The following is a 23,698-nucleotide window of genomic DNA, read 5'->3' as shown; positions in this document are numbered from 1 at the left end:
GACGTCACTGGCTGAAAAGAGTAGAAAAGACTTGAAATGATCAGTGCAGAAAGAAGGAAAATGGAGCAAAGAGAAAAAGGGCCATGTCCGGGGCGTCTGAGGTGGGTGCTCACTACTTCACAGAGAACTCCGATGATGACTTTGCTGTCGCCTAAATAAGCACAGTGTCAGGTCGTTCAGGTCCAGCTGGGCTTTTGCCAACTGTTTAACACAGACTGCTGGATTTTTGCTTTGAGGAATGAAAATCAAACATGAAAGACAGACAAGTAAATCCATTTTCAGTTGACGAATTTAAGACTGGAAGAAGTACGCTAAGGTTTCAAATAAATTCTACTACTAAACTTCATCTCTTAAGTATTATGTGACTAAACTCTATTCTTTAAGTTTTGGCTCATTTTAAAAATTCTTATTTCTTTCAAAATAATTTTAGGAAATTGCACCCAAACTGATTCCTTGACATTAATTTTTTATCTACATAATAAGCAAAATAAAAAATAAAATAACCTAAATGGAAATCTTACGTGATACTTATAATAACCGAAGTTCTCTTTCTGTGAATGTAGGCTAAATCTATTATAAAGAAATCTCAATGTTGGAAATTATAAAAAGAAAATTTCAGAAGTGGAAAGTCATAATTTCAAATTTTGGGAGACAAAGAACAATCAACATCACAACGTGCTAGTTTTTTTTCCTACCATATTAACGGCACTTCTTTTTTCTAGTAGTATTCGAAATAGATTAGCTGTAATCTTGTTATCACGGACACCTTGCCCAAGGCCACGATTATCATCTTGCATGAGTCTTCGATCCATGATAACTTCAATCTGACCTAACAAACAAACAAACAAGCAAAACTGACCAGGGTTATTCAATACAGATATTCATTGAGGATCGCTTAAGTGGCTGGTACCCATGTCTAGTTTTAAATTTCCCCTCTAGTCAAGGAGCTGAATCTATACAACCCACTACATCATGGGCTTTCTCTTGCTAATAGCTCACAGCAGCTACTATAAATTCATAGAGCAGAATAGCATTTTTGTTTTCTTCATTAATGTTTAGCAATAGCTGATAAAAATTTTAAAGTAGGACAGGACAGATCAAAATTTAACTGGAACTTTCTTCAAAAAAATTAACCTGACAAGGAAGTTCTTCAAAATTTTTAGTGGCAGCATTTTGAATTTGGAAATGCTGGTGAGGTTTATGAGGAAGTGCTTATCGTACATGGAATAATAAGATACATACAGATGGGTAGGATCTAAAAAGATTTGCAAATAAAACTTAAATTACTTGATATGTGGCAATTCTCTGAAGATGCCCGAGATTAATAGAGACACCCCCCATACACTCCCTTCCTTCTCTGATATCGTGTTAGTGGCACCACCACTGTCCTGCCTCTGCTGGCTCAAAACAGGTCATATTTGGTTCCTTCATTTGCTATGCAATAATTCTGTATTTCTTCTAGTTTAAGCTACAAGCTAATGATTAGGTTATGAGATTAAAAAATTAAAAAACTAAGGAAAAAAAGAGCCACATCTATACCTTTAAGATTATACTCAAGTAAGACTTAAAAAGCTAAAACTATATTTGTTTAAAAAATGCATGCATATTCACATGCATCCATCACTGTACTAAATGATCATTTGGCACAAAAGGGAAATAGCTAACATAAAAGATTTTAACAACTATTATTCTTACATAGTCAAACCAACTCTGTTTTGCTTCTTTCTTCTCAGTTTAGGTATCCAGTACATAAAATTATCAGTGATGAGTAGAATTCTCGTTGTCACCACCTTCATAATTGAGAAGGTAAGTGTCTAGGACTTGCTCCCAAGGGACAGGGGCTAACGGGTCCCATGCCTCAGATCCAAAGCTTGTCACTTCGCACCCAAATTAGCAGATCAACCTCTTTGGTAATTTTTAACTCTTCTCTTGCCTCTAAATGTTAGTCCATATAACATGTGACACTTAGTAATGTGCATTGTACTCAAATTGTTTTTATTCAAATACTAGGGTATTTGGGTGTCTACATAAGAAGCAGAGGAGCTTTATTTCTCATCTCATCTCTTTTGGAAAGTGATATGATACTGCCAGGTTCATCACTGCTTGAGTCCTCATGTCTACTGCCCTAGTTAGAGCACAATTTTGAGTATTTAAGGCAGGGTTTAAAACTAGGTGGCTCAAGAGTCATGCATGACACGAAGATGTTCTGTTTTGTCTACACAGTGTTTTTAAAAAAATTATGTTGACATTTACATATTGGACAACTTCACATAAAATTCAGACTTTGGGATTCTTCTTCAAAAATTGAAAAATGTAGCACTGTATATGGGGAACATGTACATGGGGAACACGTTCTCCAGTTTGTTCAAGTCTCTTCCACTTCCTAAGGATCTCTGATGTGAAGCCATATTATTTTTATAACTGAATTCATGTCTTTGTGGCATGACTTCACATGATTTTATTTAATTTAGGCTGCAAAGAAAAATGAGGAGCAGTAATTTTGTGTGTGTGTGTGCAAGTACAGAATGCATGTATACGCCTAATATAAAAAGTAGGTTTGTGCCAAAGGACACACCAGGCATTTGCACTCATTTATAATCTGCCTGGCTCCTTCAGACATTTATTATTAGCAACTCTTATCATGTAAGAAAGAAGAGCAATTGATAACATGTGTGATAACAAATTAAAAATATGGATTATAGAGGATTAGAGTCTCACAATAGAAAGTTTTACAAAAATTAATCAGTGTCTACTGTGTATTTTCTCTCACTTTAACTGCATCACTTTTTCTCTTTTGGAATCCCCAAAGCCATATCTCTAGCATTGCTACTCCTTTTCTTCTTTCAGGGGGTAGTGGGGTGGAAAGACCATGATTCAGAGAAGAACATAAGTTTGAACTCTAACTTCCCACCTTTGCAAACTTAGGCAACTTATCTAAACTTTCGGCGTCTGAGTTTCCATATCCATTAAATCACAATGAGGACAGAGACCTGTGCAAACAACAGGTTATCAAGAGAAACAAATTATCTTTAAAACATGGCATGAGTTTAGGTCTCCGGTTCGTCATCTGAAGATTGAGGAAATTCATCATTTTATGTTGTTCTCACAAAGCCCAAAATCAACTAACAGTCTGATCCATGAAAGAAAAAAGCTAGAAAGAAGACTGGGAGATTTTAACTGGAGACGACAATTAATACATCTGACCAACAGAAAATTATGCACTTGGAACTGAAACCTTTCAGAGCAAAAAAGAATTTAAACAACACATACCACTTTTCAAACTGGAAACCCCTAAGGACTGACCAGACAGTAGTGTCAAGCGGCACTCAGCATCCTGGATATATGCCATCGTGGTCATCGGATAGACATTTGCTTGAAGAGGCAATTTTTTCATTGTCATTCTAGGTTGAATCTATAAAACCAAACAATTCTCTTTAAAAAAAAAAGTGATATTTACATATGTACTTTTAAAAATCAGTGTTAGTACAGATGACTTTTCTTCCAAAGAGAAAAAGACAGCTTCCTTTTTGTTCAAGGGAAGAAATAATTTAAAAATTAAAACGCTCTTTAAAACAATATGAAGAAAAACCACCAGGATCTTAGAAGACAATTCTTAAGTAGGAAAGGCAGAACTTGTCCAGATTTTAAAAACAGGCATTTCTATTTAAATTCAGAATAAAAATGCTTAACAAAAGTCTTCTAGCTCTCCAATATTTGCATAAAACAAATTATAAAGGTATTAAGTATTCATTTCTCATCTAAATCTAACACACTGCTTTTGTAATGAATGCTAAGCATAATAGCTTTCTATTCTCTTTCAAGAAATATCTCTTATTCTTGAATCAGTTTTAATAAATACCACAGATCTCCCCACCAAATCCTCTACCATATTACGTTATAATCAAATGCATATTATTTAAAACCATTCAATGCTTACTCTTCTTGATCAGTTTCAATGTAGATAGTTCTAACTTCCAATTTCTTGTGGTTTAGTACCTGAATTAACTCTAACTTTATTTTTTGAGAGAGACTGTTGGTAACCCCAAAGCCAGGCTGGGTCACAGCGACTGACTCTAACCCTCAGGACCCTGTTACCAGTGAATCTTAATCACATCACATAAAAATGCCATCTCCTCACTTAAACTCATAAAAGCTTGACATGAAACTTAAGAAAAGGAGAGGTACAAAAACATTATAGTTAACATGTATTGAGTGCCCGTTAACAAAAGGCGTGATCCTGAGTATTTCGCAAATCTGATTTTTAATCTTCCCAACAACACTGCAATATGTCTCTCAATTTTACTAGTTTTACTAGGTTGAATAATCTCTCCCCTCTCCTCCCCCAATTCATGTCCACCCACAGCCTGTGAATGTGATCTTATTTTGAAATAGAATCTCTGCAGACATGGATGAGGTCACACTGGATTAGGGTTGGCCTTAACCAAGTGACTGGTGTCTTTATAAGAAGAGGGAAATCTGGACAGAGAGACACACATACAGAGACATAGAGAGAACACTCTGTGACAATAGAGGTAGAGACTGGAGTGATGCGTCTACAAACCAAGGAATGCCAAGGATTGTTGGAAGCCACTAGAAGCTGCGAAGAGGCAAGGAAGGATACTTCCCTAGAGTCTTTGGAGGGAATAAGGTCCTCCTGACATTTTTATTTTAGACATCCAGCCTACAGAACTATGAAAGGATAATTTTAAGCCATTCAGATGGTGGTAATTTCTATGGCAGCCCTAGAAAATTACTAAGCTGGTGAAGAAACCAACTGTAAAATGTTAAAAAAACAAAATCTACATTGAAAGAATTCTCCATTCTCCTCTCTAATCCTGATCTTCCCACCCCAATTAATTGGTATACTTAAGCTTACAAAAAAGACATTTAAAACTTCCACAACTGTGTTGTTGCTACCCCCAACTGCCCACCTGTGCAGCTAGATTTCTAGTTTTGCCCCAAGTACTGCTATTTCCAAAGCTTAAAAAATGACCAATCGCATTACTGGGCATCTACCCAAAAGACCAAATGATACTGTATAAGAAAGACACCTGCACCCGAATGTTTATAGCAGCACAATTCACAATTGCAAAGATGTGAAAACAACCCAAGTGTCCATCAATACATGAGTGGATTAATAAAATGTGGTATATGTATACCATGGAGTACTATTCAGCTTTAAGAAACAATGGTGATATAGCACCTCTTGTATTCTCCTGGATAGAGCTGGAACGCATTCTACTAAGTGAGGTATCCCAAGAATGGAAGGACAAGCACCACATGTACTCACCATCAAATTGGTATTAACTGATCAACACATAAATGCACATATAAGAATAACATCTATTGGATGTTGGGCGGGGGGGGGGAGGGGATGGGTATTTGCATACACAAAGAGTGCAATGCGCACCACCCGAAGGATGGACATATTTGAAACTCGGACTTAGGGGGGAGGGGGGGGCAAGGGCAACATACGTAACCTAAACATCTGTACTCCCATAATATGCTGAAATTAAAAAAAAAAAAAAGAAACAACAAAAAAATGACCTATTTTAAAAGAAATATTTAGATTATAGACTTGAAAACAATATTTTCCTATTTATTCAAATGTTTGATCCTCAAAAAGAAAAATTCACATTTTTGGTTATTCATTTTTACTAAGTTTTCTCATTCATGTGTACACCCACACATACAAATAATTGCTTCTATAAGATTTTAAGAAAAGATTTTCTTTTGTATACAAGGAAAATGAATCACCATAAAGTCAAGATTTCATTTGAAAACCAAATGGCTATAGTAGAATTAACATGTTACTTCAGAATGTACATTGTAATTTTTGTGCTTTAAAAAAGGTTTAAATTTAACTTTTTCAGGATATCAGAAGAGAAAATTATCACAATCTTTTTCACTCATTCCCAGTTGAAAATTAGACAAAGTAAAATCACTTATTGTGAAATTATTTCTATTCATAGCCAGAAATTTCTAAAATGCTAAGGTTTCAAAAACGTGTTCATGTTTTTAGTAGTGTTATTTCAAAAATATGCTGTTGCACATATACAGAAAACAGAGATTTAGTTATCAAATGAGCTCTTTATACTGAAGAATTGACAATCTGAAAAAATATGAATCAATTTTTTTACTACTATTTAAGACTATTTCATGAAAATTTTGATTAAATACGTATCTGCCCACATTGCTAAATAAATATGTGTGTCTATGTAATATATATACATATGTGTGTATATATATAAATGTACACACATATACACATGTAAATAAAGAAAGAGGAAGAGTTTTCCTGAAATTTAAAAAAGCGCATTATTAGATCACGCATTTAAAAATACATAAGGGATAAACTAAATATGTATAGACCAATTCCTTATGACCAAAACAAAAGACATAATACATCAATCCTTAATTGTGTTTTCCTTCTGGTATATAAAAACTCATATACATATATTTTAGCATCAAGGTACTTAACATGCACACAGTTCACCAAATCTCTCTTTCAACAAGTAAATCCTTACAAATAGATGTTCTGAAAAATGGTCTTTCAAATATTTGTTCTAACTTTGTATATTAGATTAAATACAGAACCTGCAATTGTCTGTTAAAATTCAATTTTATTTTAGAGATAATTTGTAACTTTAGATATATTTTTTCAAAGGATCCAAAATTAACTGGCCCATTATCATACAAAATACACACTAATACAACTGTTACTTAGACATTTTAAAGGAAAGTTACCTGGTATCCATTTAGGTCAGTATAAAATCTATTTTGGTTTTTTATATCAGAAGAAATTCTCATTGCAATCTCACGATTATATTCTTTTCGGATGTCCACAATATTGGAAACTTCCACAGACTGCCCTTCTATTCCTAAATTTAAAAAAAATACACATTAATAGAACAAAATTAATTGCTCCACCTTTCATAAATATACTATACAGAACTCCTTCCAAAGTTATATACATTTTCCTGTTTTCTACTTCCTGCCTTACCATCTTTCATACACTAAATGGTCACAATTTAACTTTAATTTTCTTTTATAATAATTATCCCATGGTAGATAGCCTATATTCAGGGGCACAAATAATTCAACAAAACGATGAAGAGTTTGAAATGAGATAAATGTAGATGACATATACATGCAAACGATTCTCCAGTGAGTTCTAGAGAGGAAAGAGGACATGAAATGTGACAAGGTCAGTCCCACTACAGGCCAGTCCACCTGTCATCTGTACTACCAATCCCCAACAGAGCCATTCCAGTCCATTTCTTCACCATTCTCCCCTTGCACACTAAAAATTATAAGCCAATGAAATTTACATCCTGTTGGTTCAAGAGACAGTATATTATTGCCCGCAATCTATTTCCAGGAAAAGAGACAGGAGATCCAATGAGATCATTTATGGGTGAAACTGATATTAACATATTAGTATTTGTGGACTATAATCTGGAGAGCTCCCAAGAAGTTAAATGAATTTTAGTTGAATTTGGTATCTCTTAGGACTACTTGTTATGAAGTAATCCATTTTGCCCTTTCCTATATAAAGCAGAGAACAGCTTCAAGAAGTCTCCAATGTATCAAACATTTTTTTTTTTTTTTTGGATAAGCCTAAAGCTGCAGTCCCCAATACCTGGGCCACAGACTGGTGCTTGTCCATGTCCTGTTAGGAATGGGGCTGCACAGCAGGAGGTGAGCTGCGGGTGAGCAAGGCTTCAGCTGTATTTAGAGACACTCCCCATTGCTTGCTGATCACCATATAAGCTCTGCCTCTTGTCAGATCAGTAGCAGCACTACATTCTCATAGGAGCATGGACCCCACTGTAGACTGTGCATGTGAGAGATCTAGGTTGCGTGCTCCTTGTGAGAATCTAATGCCCTCTGATCTGAGGTGGAGCTGAGGCGGTGATGCTAGCTCTGAGGAGCAGCTGCCAATACAGATTATCATTAGCACAGAGGTTTGACTGCACAATAAATGTAATGTGCTTGAATCATCCCAGAACTATCCCTCCTGCCCCATGGTCCGTTGAAAAACTGTCTTTGATGAAACCAGTCCCTGGTGCCAAAAAGGTTGGGGACCGCTGGCCTAGAGTGTTTACTATTTTCTCTCTGTCATTCTACCCTAAATATATCTGTAGGTCCTCAGTGAGGCCTTGGGTCCATTTCAGAGATGGAGAGAGGAGTTAGGAAGAAATCCAACACTCAATGCAGATCGAGCATGTATGAGATATTACAGGATCTTCCAAGGAACAGAGCGATTAGGAAAGTGGGCATCAGAGGAAAGACTGGCCCTATCCTGTTTCATAAAGCTGAAGCTTTCTGAGGTTCCAAGAACCCTGGAAACTTACCTGTAGTTTTATTTTTATTACCCACCTTTCCCTACTGCTCGCACACCATCTGTCACTCTGTGCTGAGCATCAGCACACTCTTTAAACAAAGAGGGCTGTGTAAAGAAAAATAAGAAGGGGAAGAAGGGAGTAAGGAAGACTCCTTTCCCCAGAAGCCAAGAAGAATCTCCAGGGCTTATAGAAGGTGACAGCAAACAGCTAAAGAAAGGAAGTTTGAATCTGGTGGGTTTATGGAAAAGAATGTGAATGCGGTTAGTGCAGGCACTATAGGTTTATGGTGAAGAGAACACTGAAAGTTGTAAAATATAAATAACCATATAGTGATGAATAATACTAAATGGGCTGAAGCCTCTAGGAACAGAATTTTCAGAATGCTCAACAAACTTAACCGGAGCTAACTTTAGTTTCTATGTTCATAAAACTATTCTGAGTATAATCTCTGTGGGTGGGGAAAGGAAGAATGCCTTTTTTTTATGGCCATAATCTGAACCAATAACATCTCCCAGTTAAATATACACATTCGTTTCCTTGTGAGAGTTACCAGAAGGTCCTGCAAAGATAGACGATCCAAATATCTCCACCACAACTGGGAAGTTAAAAACAAAATCACATAAACTGATGACAAATAATGGTATCTTTTTTGAACTAGGAAATATACTACTCTAAATGCAAACCTTCCTTTCAGTATGCTTACGTCAACCAGAATATTTTTGTAAAGCCAAAATGAAATGTATATGGAATTTTAATTATAATAGACAAGCATCTACAAATGAACCAAAGATATCCAAACACAAAATGTAGCACCAAGGATGACAGTACTCATTTAGCACTAGGTGACATCACAGGTGACAAGAAGTAAATTCTAATTTACTAGCAGCACTTGTAGGGTTTTGAGTACGAGTACTGTTTTATGTTTTCTTCTCTCTAAATTAGATATTCTCTCAGGGGTCAACAGAATACATGAAATGAAATAAAGTCTTAACAAAAGAAAACATCATTAATTTCAACTCATATATCTCCAGAAAACATTTACAAAGAACATGCTTCAAGGAAAAATTAATAATTTCACGTTACCTCTAGCGATAATAAATTATAAATGATCTCTCTCAAGCTCAGTATTATACTCAGATCCTGTTGTGGCAACAAATACTTAAAGCTCTTTAAAAGCCTCTAAGTCCATTCATAATTCATCAAGACATTAATTTAAATTCTGTGCCAGGACAGGCTTTTAAAATAAGATCAAACTTAATATGCTTATTGTGAACAAACCAAAAAACCTGTAATGGTCATAAAAGAAAGGCGCTATCCCTGAGTTCTCAAAGATATTTAGTTATTTTTTTAAAGAACAGTATACCTGTGAGAGAGAGGATTGCCAGCTGTTCCTATTCTGTGTCAAGAATTCCCTAAGTTGTGCTTTTCCCTAAGAAGCTCACGGATGGAAGGGAGAGCTTCCTTGGAAGCAGGGATACCAACCAGTGGTAGCCAGCGGTCTGCTGCATCTATGCAATATGTGGCAGCAAAAGTGTTGCTTTTTACCAAAGAGGTTCTGCCTGGGCATGCATGGCCAGAGCTTTCTATGACTCTCTGATTCTTTCTTCAATACTTTATACATCTAGTCCACTAGGGAAAGAGAGGGGTCATGCCATGCCCAGGTTTCAACAAAAAGAAATAAGTGCCCCTTGCTGCTAACACTTGTCCCCCTGGAGAAGAGAGAATGGAGGTTGTTTATTCTTTTTAGCACAGGAAGGGCAAGGTACACTGGACCCAGTCTATAGGTGAACAGTAGTAATAAAGAGGCCAAAAAGAGTGTTTCAGAAGGTCTCACTACACTGAACTGTTCTGTATATGCTGTGAATTCCAGTCTCACCCCCTGGAGCTGGGCTGTCAGCTTCCCATAGACACAGACTGTCTTACACACCATCTTTGCATTCCACTTTGTAATAACATTTTGGGCACACGGTAAGTGCTGAACTACTGTTAAACAGAAATAGTTAAGATGTTAAAGCCTGTCCTCCATCAAGCAGAAGTTAGCTGACAAGGGAGGAAAGTAACTGGGCTATGGATAAAGTTTAAGTAGCTAGAAAGATGACAGAATAAAAACTTTAATTCTGCACAAACACACAGATTAGAATGGAAGTTCCTCAAGAGTAGGGACCACGTCTCAGTTATCTTCATGCTCCCGGCACGCAGATGGCGTATTGCCAATGTCTGCTGAGTGAAGGGGGGCAGCTATTTGGCAATGACAGTAGCCAACAGTTACCAATGCTCACTACACATCATATGCTTACTACATGCTTTACACATAATAACTAATTTCATTCTGACCCTAAGCCTAGGAGGAAATCACTTGCTCAAGGTCACAAGATTGGAACAACCAGGTCTAACCTCTCGAGCAGCAGACCAACTTTTGGAGAAAGCTGAAGTAACTCTGGGACCAACAATTGGGTGAAGCCTTGTAGTAACTTTAAGTAGAGAAAAGATCTTCAGATTTTTTTTTTTTTTTTTTTAAGAAGAGAGGGCACTGAACTGGGATCTGAAATGCTGCAAGAACCATTTAATTGAGTGAAATAGCAGACCAACTTTTGGAGAAAGCTGAAGTAACTCTGGGACCAACAATTGGGTGAAGCCTTGTAGTAACTTTAAGTAGAGAAAAGATCTTCAGATTTTTTTTTTTTTTTTTTTAAAGAAGAGAGGGCACTGAACTGGGATCTGAAATGCTGCAAGAACCATTTAATTGAGTGAAATAAGAGACAAGACTTTCCAGATCCCAAAACTTCTTGAAAACAACTCAAAGCTCTCTTTTAAAAACGGCACACTCACTTTGTAAGCCAAAAAAGTTATATTAATACATATTAGATATTAAAGACACATAATCTTATTACACAGCAGTTCCTCCTCACTGTACCTAGCTGAGGGTAGCATAGTTGTAACCACAGGAAGTATGTACCAGCAGCTCTGCTAGGAGCAAAAAATGGGAAAATGTGCTAGATGCCCATCAACAGGGGAAGGAATAACCAAAATCAGGTACACCGTGCTATGGAATGCTGTGTAGCAAATGAAAAGAACGAGGTAGCCACCTGTCTCGGCAGATAAAGATCTGATGAAAAAACTAAATGCAGCATTTGTATAGTATGACAAACTTTAGGCTGAAAACTGACACAAACACAGTGCTATACATTTCTACAGGTATAGGAGCTTGTGTGCACATGTGTGTGTATCTGATTCCTCCCTCCTAAGGAGTGGATGGGGACAGACAAAGATGCCAGAAAGGCTGTATCTTATATCTGTATTGTGGGAAATTTTTGTCAAAAGAATATACGTATAAATTATTTGTATGTGTATTTATAAAAATAATTGTAAGCATCTCTAAAGGAAGAATATTTCCTAAGATATCAGGCAAGAAGAAATAAAACCAAGCAGGTCCCTGTCAGGAGGCCGGGCCATGTCACAGCTTTGGGAGCGCAGCAGCCTCAGGCTTACAGGGTCTTACAGCCACTCTCAAAATGACACTGGTCTCCTTAGAGCCTTCCCCCACTGGGCGGATCAGGAAAGAGGGGACAGAAAAGAAAGGGCATCACCCTATTGATTCTGTTGCTTAGCACCAGTCTAAGGAAACTAAGAAGGGTGCTCCTTGGAGTAGGGAGAGAAAAACTTGAGGGCATCCCTGGCACATGTACATGCCTCAAAGACGAGATGGCAAAAACATCCAGGAAGTGTGTAAAGACTCTAAGGAATATACATGGAAAGCTTGGGGTCATATCTCTGAGCAGCAACTGATAACAGCCTTTGGAGAACCCTAGGTGTCATTTCCTCTGCACTATCCACAGCTGAATCTTTGTAGACTCTTATCTGGAATCACCCAATCCAACCCCAAACTGCAGAATCTCCAAATTAGCTCAAGCTTCTTCACCTCTCCAGATTTTCATTATTCTAGCTATTTTGAAATGCAAAGTACACTTTTCCAAGGGATATACTCTGAATAATCAGACACCACTCTTGCCACACTCAGCCAGTTACAGGAGTGAGACGCGATAGCTTAGGAGAAAGAACAAAAGAGCCTCACTCGTGCCCCGGCAAAAATCCAGTATCTTATCAGTGGCACTTAATATGTGATTAGGAGAAGTCTTAGATCAAGATGGGATAATAACAACTGGCCCACATCCATCTAGGAAAATGAAAAGTGATGGTGTGAACCCTAAGAGAGGCATGTTAGTCTGCAAACAAAAATTTAACTGCAATTCAACATATGGTATCATAATCATGTAAAATAAATCTCTTTTAAAAAAAACCCATCTATGATTCAAAGCAAGGTCTTGAGTGAGTATCCTGACAATGCTGGCTTTGGGGCAAAAGGGAACCTTGCTGTCTATCTAATTGTTGCTCTCATCCCTTTCCCTCCAATCTGTGTCTGAGCAGAAAGGGTGACAGAGCCATCAGTTTGTACAAGTAGGACAATAATAGTTGTCATTAAAAAACCCCAGAGTTTCTGATTTTGAGTATTTCCCTCTCCGATTTGGGAGCTTTTTATTCTGTATTTAAATCATCAAACATATAAAAATACATTTTCTATTATGTATTTATTTTGTGACTTTGTTTTATTTGTGAACTTTATCCAACTTAACTTAGAGTTTACACTTATGGTTATTAATTAACATACACTGCTTAGTTCAACATGTACGCTTAAATGAAAGTTCTCACAACAATAAGCTAAGTCAACATGGAAACGTCGTTTCTAAAAAGCAAATATTATCATGACTATATTTTCAAAAAACTGTATTTATGTCTGAAAATACCAAAATAAAAATGGTAATAACTCCCACAACCGGATGACCTTTTTCTCCATGTTGACTTACTCAACTTATTATCCATTATAAGATCTAATTTACCTCTGAGGCACTGCTGATTTCTGGTTCTGTAAATGTTCATATTGATTATTTCTCTACAAGTGAAAATTTCAACATCTGCTTTCATGAATACAAATTTTAGTAAATTTCATTCCGAGTCTCAAATTTAAGAACATGATGATATACCACTTTGTACTATTTGAAAAACACTACTAGATAAACAGCTATTATTATTTATCGGTCACTGATGAGTTAGACACTAGTATACACATTTTATGCTTTACATTTCAATAATTCTCACAACAATGTCAAAAAGTAAATGTATAATAGGAAAGTTACGGTATTTCGATCAGATTGTAAATTTTGCGTAAAGATTGTACCAATAAAGTATGATATACCTGAAGGCCTAATAACTGAAACATACCTAACAGAACTAGAAAGATGTCTTTTTTAAAAAAATAATCATTGATTTTATGCAACAACAGGGTTTTGCAGAAGCTCTGTTTTAGAGGGAACATAACAGCTACATCAAACCGTTTTAACCTCAAGATAGATAAGGATAAGGAACTAAAGCACCCCCCTGGAAGGTGAATAAAACAGCTCAAAACACTAGAGTTTTCTTGGTACCTTCCCTATGCTTCAGGCTTGGACAGGGGAGAGGAGAACGCTGGAATAATCACAGCAGTCTGTCCAGTCTGTCTGCACACCCTCGGCACTGACAGTTACCCTGAACCTGCCCACTTCCTCTTCTCCCAAACATGCTCCTTTCCAAGGCTCCTTTAGGCAGAAAGCCCTGGATTCATATCATTCCTCGCGTTGACCTGGCTCTGTGGCAGGTCTGTTTCTTCCTTTTCCTTTTCTTCCACTCATTCACTATTTCTTCACTGAACTTAACAAAAAGAAAAAATAAAAAGAAGTATATCTCTCACGCATCCTAACTCTCGTGGGTGCTGGACAAAGACAATTTGAAATATTGGTGTCTGATTGGACTTTAATGACTAACAAATACTTTTGCAAAACATGTGGTTTCCTATTGCTTGCGTTCAACAAAACTGAAGGCATAGCTAATCAGGTTGTCAGGAAGTAGGTCATTAAAAATAACTGATTAAAATTAATGTTTGATAATATATCACTCTGTGACTTACAGTGTCTCACTTAGAAGGAATTCAAAGTATTGAATGATATTCCTAAAACAAAACTCCTTCCATTACCAGCTACTTATGTGAATGTTCCTTTGCATTAATATTTATAAAAACAAAAATTAAGAATAAAATCAATGCTGAAAAAACTCATTCTAGCAATAAGTAATAGTTTCCAATGGATACATTATCTATTAGGGACCAAAAAAAAAGAGTACAATCCACTGAGAGAAATGTTTCCATTAAAATTTATAAAATTATCAAAATATTAACTTTTTTTTTTTTTTTACCAATTGCATTTTTTTTTTTTTTTTTTTGAGACAGGGTCTTGTTCTGTCACCCAGGCTACAGTGGCATCATCATAACTCACTGCAACCTCAAACTCCTGCGTTTGAGTGGTCCTCCTGTCTCAGCCTCCCGAGTAGCTGGGACTACAGGTGAAAACCACCACAGCTGGCTAATTTTTCTTCTTTTCTTTTTTTTTTTGTTGACATGTTGACATGTCACTCTTGCTCAGGCTGGTCTCGAATTCGAACCCCTGGCTTCAAGCAATCCTCCCACCTTGGCCTCCAACAGTGCTAGGATTATAGGCCTGAGCTACCTCGTCCGGCCTGCATGTTACATAATAATTTTTACAGCTCAATCCAGAAAAAATTTAATAATACTTACAGACTTAAGGTGACATATTTCTCAAATTCTAATTTATACACACATATACACAAATGATTTTTTAGAGAAGTAACGAAAGACTGACCAATAACGATACTCTCAACCATAAAAATATTACATTAAGATAAAATTTTCTGGGGAAGCAGAATGGAATTATGAGTTCCAGGAGAAAATAATGATGTGAAATTTCCGACTGCTAAAGAAAAGCTAGTGCAGGCTTTTTAAAAATGCATGATTTGGTATCAAATCACTACCCATTGGATATGCTTATTTTTAAATGTCACTATTTACAATACACCAAAAATAACATCCTTTGCAACTATTTACATGCATAAAGAAAAACCAGATGTCAATTTAAAAATATATGAGACACACAGTTCTTCAAATTCTTACAGGAATCAGGAAGTTTGACCTAACCAACCCCACTTCATACCGTGTGATACTCTTTTCCTCCTTTTTGCCCATTTAAGTGGCATTTCTCCAAGATCTAGCACCTCAACAACTCCCTTCCCTCATCAAGTCTCCCCTACACCCTCAATGACCATTCTTTGTCTTACGACACTTATGGTCTAGCTCATCTGGCCCGCCGCTCAGCCTCTTTAATAGATATGACATTTACTATGTGCCAAGCTCCATGGATAGTAACTCCTCCCAGCATCCCTGTGAAGTTGGCTCTATTACTGTCACCATTTCACAATGATGAAACCAAGGCCACATAGGTAGTAACCTCCACACGGTCAAACACCGAATAAGCGACAGAGCTATTAGGGCCTGGAAAAGAAATGCAGGAGGACTGATTCCGGAGCTTCAGCTCTTCACCATCACACTTGCCCTGTCTGCCATGCCCGTGCCCTTCATCTGACTTCACTGCAACACACATTTGTAGGGGATGATGTTTCCCTGCTAAGGAGCTACACCTTCCACACAGCAGCTGCTCTCAAACAGCCCCCAAGATAACCGCTGAGTTCTGAATTTGTGTAACCAGAATGTGTTCATCGTCCCTTAAAATAACTTTCTCTTTCATGCCTGTAGGGAATAATCAGGTTCGACACATCACTACTTATTTCAGTTTTTAAAAGTTCCAATTAACAGTAAAAAAAAAAATCCTTAGCAGTCAATTGCATATTACGATATTCCGAAAATGTTTTAATTACCTAAGTCTGCCTAGCCATAACTTGCTTAATGCTTTTTACTCTTAAATCAAACTAAATATGGAATGTGGCTTTGGTAAAAAATGAGGTTGATTGCAAACCATTTTAATATCTTCATGAATCTTTTTATGGAAATAAAAAAAACTTCAGTGAAGCTCTAAGACCTTGTTTATAAGTGGAGTATACACCAGGGATGGAAGCTCCAGACTCAGTGTCCTTAGAAGATGAATTTAACCACTTCTCGAACTTTTGGCTAAGATCAAGTATAGAAAATGAATTTAGAAGCAGGGAGTCAAGCACAAGAGACTTTATGTGATACTGAGTTTTACGAAGACTTTTTGATAGTTCCACCTAATTGACTATTTAATAATCTTTTTATAGATTAAGAAACTGAGTCCCTAAGAAATTAAAGGACAAACCCAAGGTCACTCTAGTTCGCTTGCAGGCAAAATTAACAATTTGGATTTCTAAATCCCAATGTGATTCTCCAATTTCCAATGTGGTCCAGAAGAGGGATCTTCAAAAAGTTCATGGAAAATGCCTACTATGAAAAAACTATGCATGGATTTCAAAACATTTTTGTGCCAAAATAAACTCATACTAATTTGTTATAACATGTCTAAACAGGGTTTAGCTTGAGGCACCAAGAAGAATAAGGCATCAATTTGAAAACAGTACCTATCAGAGTAACATGAATTCTGCTAAAATTAAAGCATGAATAATCATCAAATTTATGGTGAAACCTGGGTAGAAGAATGGTGAAATCACTGATGCTTTCCAAAAAGTTTACGAGGACAATGTCCCAAAGAAATCAGTAGTTTACAAATGGATGCTTGTTTTAAGAAGCCACGAGATGACGTTGATGATGAGGCTCACAGTGGCAGACCACTCCCATCAGTTTGCAAGGCAAAAATCCATCTGATCTGTGCCCTCATCATAGAAGACTGATGAATAACAGCAGAAAGAATAGCCAATACCATAGACATCTCAACTGGTTCAGCTTACACAATTCTGACTAAAAAATTAAAGTTGAGCAAACTTCCCATTCAGGTGCCAAAACTATTGTGCCCAGATCAGCTGCAGACAAGAGCAGAGCTTTCAATGGAAATTTTAAACAAGTGGGATCAAGATCCTGAAGGATTTCTTCAAAGAATTGTAACAGTAGATGGAACATGGGTTTCCCAGTTTGACCTTGAGGACAAAGTACAACTAAAGCAATGACTATCAATAGCTGGAAGTGGTCCAGTCAAAGCAAAAGTGGATTAGTCAAGAGCAAAGGTCATGGCAACAGTTTTTTGGGATGCTCAAAGCATTTTGCTTGTTGACGTTCTGGAGGGTCAAAGAATGATAACATCTGTCTATTATGAGAGTGTTTCGAGAAAGGTAGCCAAAGTTTCAGCAGAAAAACACCTGGGAAAGCTTCACCAGAGTCCACCTCCACCACGACAAAGCTCCTGCTCACTCCTCTCATTAAACAAGGGAAATTTTGTAGGAGTTTTAATGGAAAATCATCAGGCGTCCCCTTTACAGTCCTGATTTGGCTCCTTTTGACTTGTTTCCTAATCCTAAAAAATTTTTCACTCATTTTTCTTCAGTTAATAATGTAACAAAGACAGCGTTGACCCTCAGTTCTTTAGAGATGGACTATTATAAATGGCTGGTATTAATATCATTACTTTAAAAAGTGTCCTCAACTTGATGGAGCTTTTTTCTTAAGAAATATATTTTATATGTTTTATTTTTACTTTTAAATTCCATCTTCCCACAAGCATTTTGAGGTCCTCTTGTATGTTTAACTAGATGAAGCTCATTTTGGCTCTAAAATTTAAGAGTCATGTTATAAATCCATTTAGGTTTATATTAATATATTCAAAACTGCTCAGAGAAAAACTAAGCAACTCTGATTGCTAAATGTGTCCATGCAAGGAAATTATTCCGTCATTTCAGTCAACGGAAAGTCTTTCCTCTCATACTTTTTGATGGCAGTTCATTACATTTTACCTCCAGGCTACTTGCTTTCTTTTAGCAAGATCCATTACATACAGTTTTAAAATATGTTAGCAGAACATAGGGCAAAAGTATTGCATTTAAGATATTTCTCCTAAGGGTTAAAACATGCCTTACACACACATACTCACTCATTGACTCTCTCACAAACACCTGCCTAGGAGAACACAGTCCTGAGGGGAAACAAAACTTGAAAGTACACACTACAACAGATCTGGGACCTGACCCCTGTGCCAGCGGAAATGTACATGACACACTGGTAACCCATAGCAACCTAATTCTTCAAAGTAGCTGTTGATGTTAGAAAACTAGGGCCCTGAAGTCCAATAATTACAGCTCTGAAGACAAATAAAGCCACAGTTGGCTATGTCACTTACTGATCATCATGTTACTGCAAGGTATGTACTTTTTGTGAACGTGTACTATCAAATATAACATGAGGGAACACAGGAGCTTCTACCATATTCTATCTTTTAATCCAAGATTAACAAAAAAAGCTCAAGTAGCCTATTTGCTAATGTTTAAAGCTTCAACTTAACAAAAGATGATTATACTGCAGGAAATATTAATTCCCACCTCCCCTACCTTTTTCTCCCAGAAAAATGTTATTTTCTACAAAATTAATAATCTTTTAGAAATCATAAAATAGTTCCAAAAAAGCATTGCATTAAATTATGGGTGCTATAAAATGGATTTTTTATTTAACCTGACATAAGGCAAAGAATTATATTTCATTAGAAATCTCTGAATTGCTCTGATCTTGTAGAGTTTTTGAAGCTAGTGAGCACAAGATCTCTTCTAATTTAATATTTCTGGAAATCTTTTGAATGCGATGTCTGAATGATAATGAAAAGAAAAACACAGTGTTCTTTTAATAGCTTAAATGAAAGAGAGAATCTTTCAGTGGCACTTCTAATCATTTTCAGAATCTGGAGACAATGCAAATAGAGAAACTAAATACCAAACCAAAAACAAAAGTAGGGTTGAACCAATGCCTCTCAACTCAGTATGTTTCAATATCAATAATGACCAGTTTATATAATTTGGGAAGTGTTTGATTTTTGTTCTTGATTTTGTTTTCTGAAACTTAATTTGGACAAAAGTTACCTTGAGTAGAAAAGGGTCAAAGAGCAACTAAAATAGAGATTGAGGAATGTAAGGATTTTTTAAGTGTTTTCATTACTTTGGTTTTTTTATAAGACTTTCAATAAACTGAATTTGAAAGGTTTAATACAGGTACCCAATAAAGAAAATTTGTAACATTAACTCATTTTCTGTTTTTTTTTTAATCTCTTGTTGCTGAGACATCATAAAATCTTTTGTATAATTAACTGGTTTAGTAACCTAATACAATTATAGCATATAATCATAAAATATTAATAGTTTCTCTCCCTCAACCCCCATTTCATCCTGGATTGGAAAGCTGGTACTAACAACAGGCTCTACTCATTAATACTATTCCAAATAACTATATCTGGTGAAACTAAAGAGGGGAAATTTGCATATATCCAAAAAATAGCTTATTAAGTTAAATTCAAGAATAAATATTTTTGTTATTTTAAGAAATACTAATTAAAAGCCAATCTACAAAAGCTTGGAAGTTGGCTGAAGTTTTCTTTACAACTAAGATGAAAGATCACATTTTGTCTATGTGTTTTGATCAGTCTCCCCCCGATGCCTGGTTTACAGGAGGCCGAAGTTTAGAATGTTAAAGAATTTTCAAGTTATTTCTTAATATGGATCCCTTGGCTCTGCATAACCAAACCCCTAAAGATTGATTAACCTTTGAGGTAGTGTGAACACCTGGAGAGTCAAACACCCTGAAGACGTCACATCTCTATTATAGGCTTTGATTAGTGATTTCATTAAAACCCCAATGAACCAGGATCCATCCAACCTGCATCCTCAGGCAACAGTGTGTGAAAGAACAGGATAGATGGGCTTATCTTTTCCCAAAGGGAGATTTGTTGAGAGGGGTCAAATACAAACATTGGAGGGTATATATTTAATAGTTTGAAAGAAAGTATTTCGGGCAATTCTGGTTTCTCCATCTCCTACAAACTACTTTCATGTTGGGGAAAAAAACGTTCTGGGATGGAGAGAGAGGAAAAAAAGATTTATAAGTCACTTTAAGTTTATAACTGCAGGTTTTAGGTTGAATCTAGGCAACTACAGTAAAACTCATCCAGAGAAGCACTCCAAATTAAGTTCGTATTATACTTATTTATCTGTCACTTTTTTTCTTTTCAACATGCATCAGAACACGAAGGAAGAGAAGACAATCTAAAATGGAAACATATGAGAAAGGAAAATAAAAAACTGAAGTAGAGAAAAGAGGCAGAGGCCAGGCCAGCGAATAGAAAACGGGCCACACTGAGAGCCACTTTGGAAGGCCAGGAGCCTGTCACATCTCAGTGGCCCCTGCTCCTGTTAAAGGGCTATTAGTAAGCCACTGGTCAGTTCACTGCCCGCCCAGAGGGGGATAAAAGGAGAAGGGAAAGGAAAAATGACAAGCATTTAGTTCTGATGAGTGCAGTTGGTTGGAATAAGTAAACAGGCCAGTCAGAGTCTATTAATTTCCAAATCAACCACTGAGGTAGGACGGCAGGCTAAGCTATAGCCACCAGCAGCAGAAGAGGGCCATCTCCTTTACACAAGCCATCCTGTGATGTGAGAATCAGAGAAAACTCAGAAGAGGCAGTGACATTGATAGACATGATTAAATATAAGCGAAAGCAAGTAAGCAAATATACTGGATTGAGAGGTTAGAATTTTAGGATGAATTGCTTCAGTATTCACTCTAACGCACAGCCTATCACTAAATACAATGATCAAAAACGAATGTAGGCTGGGCGCGGTGGCTCACGCCTGTAATCCTAGCACTCTTGGAGGCCGAGGCGGGCGGATTGTTTGAGCTCAGAAGTTCGAAACCAGCCTGAGCAAGAGTGAGACCCCGTCTCTACTAAAAATAGAAAGAAATTAATCAGACAACTAAAAATGCGCATGCCTGTAGTCCTAGCTACTCGGGAGGCTGAGACAGAAGGATCGCTTGAGCCCAGGAGTTTGAGGTTGCTGTGAGCTAGGCTGATGCCACAGCACTCACTCTAGCCCGGGCAGAAGAGTGAGACTCTGTCTCAAAAAAAAAAAAAAAAAAAAAAAAAACGAATGTAAATCAAACTTGATGACACGAGTCTGTGTGAAAGTGTGTGCCACGTTGTACTCAAGGAAGAACTTTTCCACTAAGAAACAACAGTTTAAAGAAAAATTAAAAATAGATAAGCACATCTTCTTGTGTGATAATGCTATTTTCCATCCATAAAATGAAACCTTTGGTGACAGCTGAAAATGTAACTTTAGAGCTCTCAGGGGTGTTAAACAATAGCGTATGCAGGAGTACAAACAGATGGTCAAAATCAGAGGTTCTGGGAAAGTCAGTAAAAGATAATTTCAGAACTACAGGCTTTCCTGTAGGTAGCAAATTGATTGCAGATAACTGTAGAAGTCATACTTAGGACATAAATTTAGTGTCTAGTATTATTTTTCCCACCTTTCAGAGACCTCTTACTTCTTAATTCAGCCTATGAATCATGGGTTATTCTGAAAACACATCATATTAGCTAAGAAGTTGCATAAGGAAGTTTGTCCATATCTGAAATCCTAACAAAAGGCAAACACTAATAAAATTTGAAGTTTAAAAAAAGTTAAATAAATGCAAGATTAAATTTAGAGTATGAAATCATAAAATTAAACTTCAGCCATCTAAGAAATTCCCTGAGCATGTATCCTGTTTCCCCACAATACCTAACGAGGAAACAGTGCCTGTCTAGACATTTATCATAGTTGGTGGAATGCTTTATTTACTACCTATATGTAGATTCAAGGAAATATTTCTCCTTTTTTTAATTTTTTTCAACTTGGCTAATGAAAAGATCAATTTAAGTGGCATTTTTACGAGGTCTTTTTCTAAGTGAGTTGGAAAATGGCAAATGGCCTGGTTACTAGGATTAAATTTGGGGTTGGAAAAGTACTCCTTTCTAAAAACACTGAATTCAAAATCAACCAACCTAACTTTGCAAGTATGAGAGTGTTTGGAAACCATAGCTCCATCCAGACCCCATGGAAGAATCATTCCATTGCCAAGAGTTAAATTCTTAAAAGGATCAAAAGCCTGTTCCCTGTCATTTGAGTTCATAAAGATTCTGCTCAATATTGTTCTAACAGCAATAAACAATGGCCTGATTTTACACTCTATCAGGTAAAGAGCTGTAAACAAACAGAACTAGTTTAGAACACTTTTCCTTTAAAGTTACAATCCAGTGATACATGATATTGCAATACAGTCTATATTTAAAGAGGCAGGCTATGCGTGCGTGCATGTGTGTGTGTGTCTCACAGCCAGTCAGTAGTCCATTAACTGAATGCCACAGATGATGTAATTTCCATTTTATAAAATCAAACAAAACACTATATTGTTTTCCGGTCTTAGAAATAATGTTTCTAGTAAAGGAGATCATGACTAAGATAAATACTTGAATAGGAAAGAGAAGACACAGAAGAAAAGAACATGTATATGTAGGGAGTAAAATGTCTTAACATTTTTTACTATCAAAGGGTAAGTATCATATTTTAAATCATACTATAAATACGATGTCAAATTTAGAAAAAAATCATCTCGAAAAATCAATTGCTAATTTACCAAAGTTGACACAAGAAATATAAGAATTCAAGAACCAGCATACATATATTTCATAATTGCATTTCTCTGTTTTCTTACCCTGTATATGGTACAGTCGGACACTATGGGTAACATGTTCAAAAATGCAAGTCACTTCTGAATAAATCCTTCCATGTGTCACTCTGACCAAGGGCAGCAGTTTGTAAACATAAGGCTGCGAGGACAAAATGATATTTTTAAGAAAAATATTTTGGCTTGTAAACTTCAAGAAATGTTTATTATAGTTTTCAAACTAGCAAATATGTGTCACCTGATATTTGCAATTTTAAATAAAAAACAAATCTTACAAGGTATCAGAATACACACATTATAAAAATTAAATTGTTTTGTTATTTAAAAAATTGCTGAAGACAGAAAATACAAGTGTATACAACTTGATTAGCCTAGAGGATCTATAGACATTCCTCTAAGCTAAAAATTTCTAATTCAAATCCTTCTATATTGTCCACATAGTTATTTATTAGAAACAGCAATTGTTCTACAGCAGTGACATTTTCCCAGGCAAATATTTATTATAACCATGGCCCCGTAATGTTCAGGGCTCTGGGCAGGTGGCAAGATGAGTACAGGGAGTCATCTAGGCAAACAGAAAGCAGGATTCAAAAACACAGTTTAATCACAGTCAGGTTTACTAAGCTATAAAACATTCTGCCCTTTTACTTGAAAGAACTAGCTGAACATAAAGTAAATTTACAAACTTGAAAAAACTACTTAGAAACCACTGGTTTAGTTTTACTATTTAGAATCTAAATTCAAGAAAATACGGTAATAAAGCACATAATTTATACGACATGGG

The 23,698-nt window shown here is 36.4% G+C and overlaps 1 protein-coding gene across 1 annotated transcript in view; it reads right to left on the bottom strand.

Annotated features, from left to right (window-relative positions):
• MAN2A1 (mannosidase, alpha, class 2A, member 1) overlaps positions 1–23,698 on the bottom strand; it is a 167,376-nt gene that overhangs the window by 19,978 nt on the left and 123,700 nt on the right. The window contains exons 16-19 of the mRNA XM_012647374.1: positions 22,942–23,056; positions 6,748–6,881; positions 3,271–3,412; positions 696–829 (exon numbers count right to left, since the gene is read on the bottom strand). Coding sequence (XP_012502828.1) covers positions 696–829; positions 3,271–3,412; positions 6,748–6,881; positions 22,942–23,056 — 525 coding nt within the window. The remainder of the gene's footprint in view (positions 1–695; positions 830–3,270; positions 3,413–6,747; positions 6,882–22,941; positions 23,057–23,698) is intronic.

Source organism: Propithecus coquereli, unplaced genomic scaffold (genome assembly GCF_000956105.1).
Source record: "Propithecus coquereli isolate 6110/MARCELLA unplaced genomic scaffold, Pcoq_1.0 Scaffold265, whole genome shotgun sequence".
NCBI classification, from domain to species: domain Eukaryota; kingdom Metazoa; phylum Chordata; class Mammalia; order Primates; family Indriidae; genus Propithecus; species Propithecus coquereli.
This window is presented reverse-complemented; position numbering and strand designations above follow the sequence as displayed.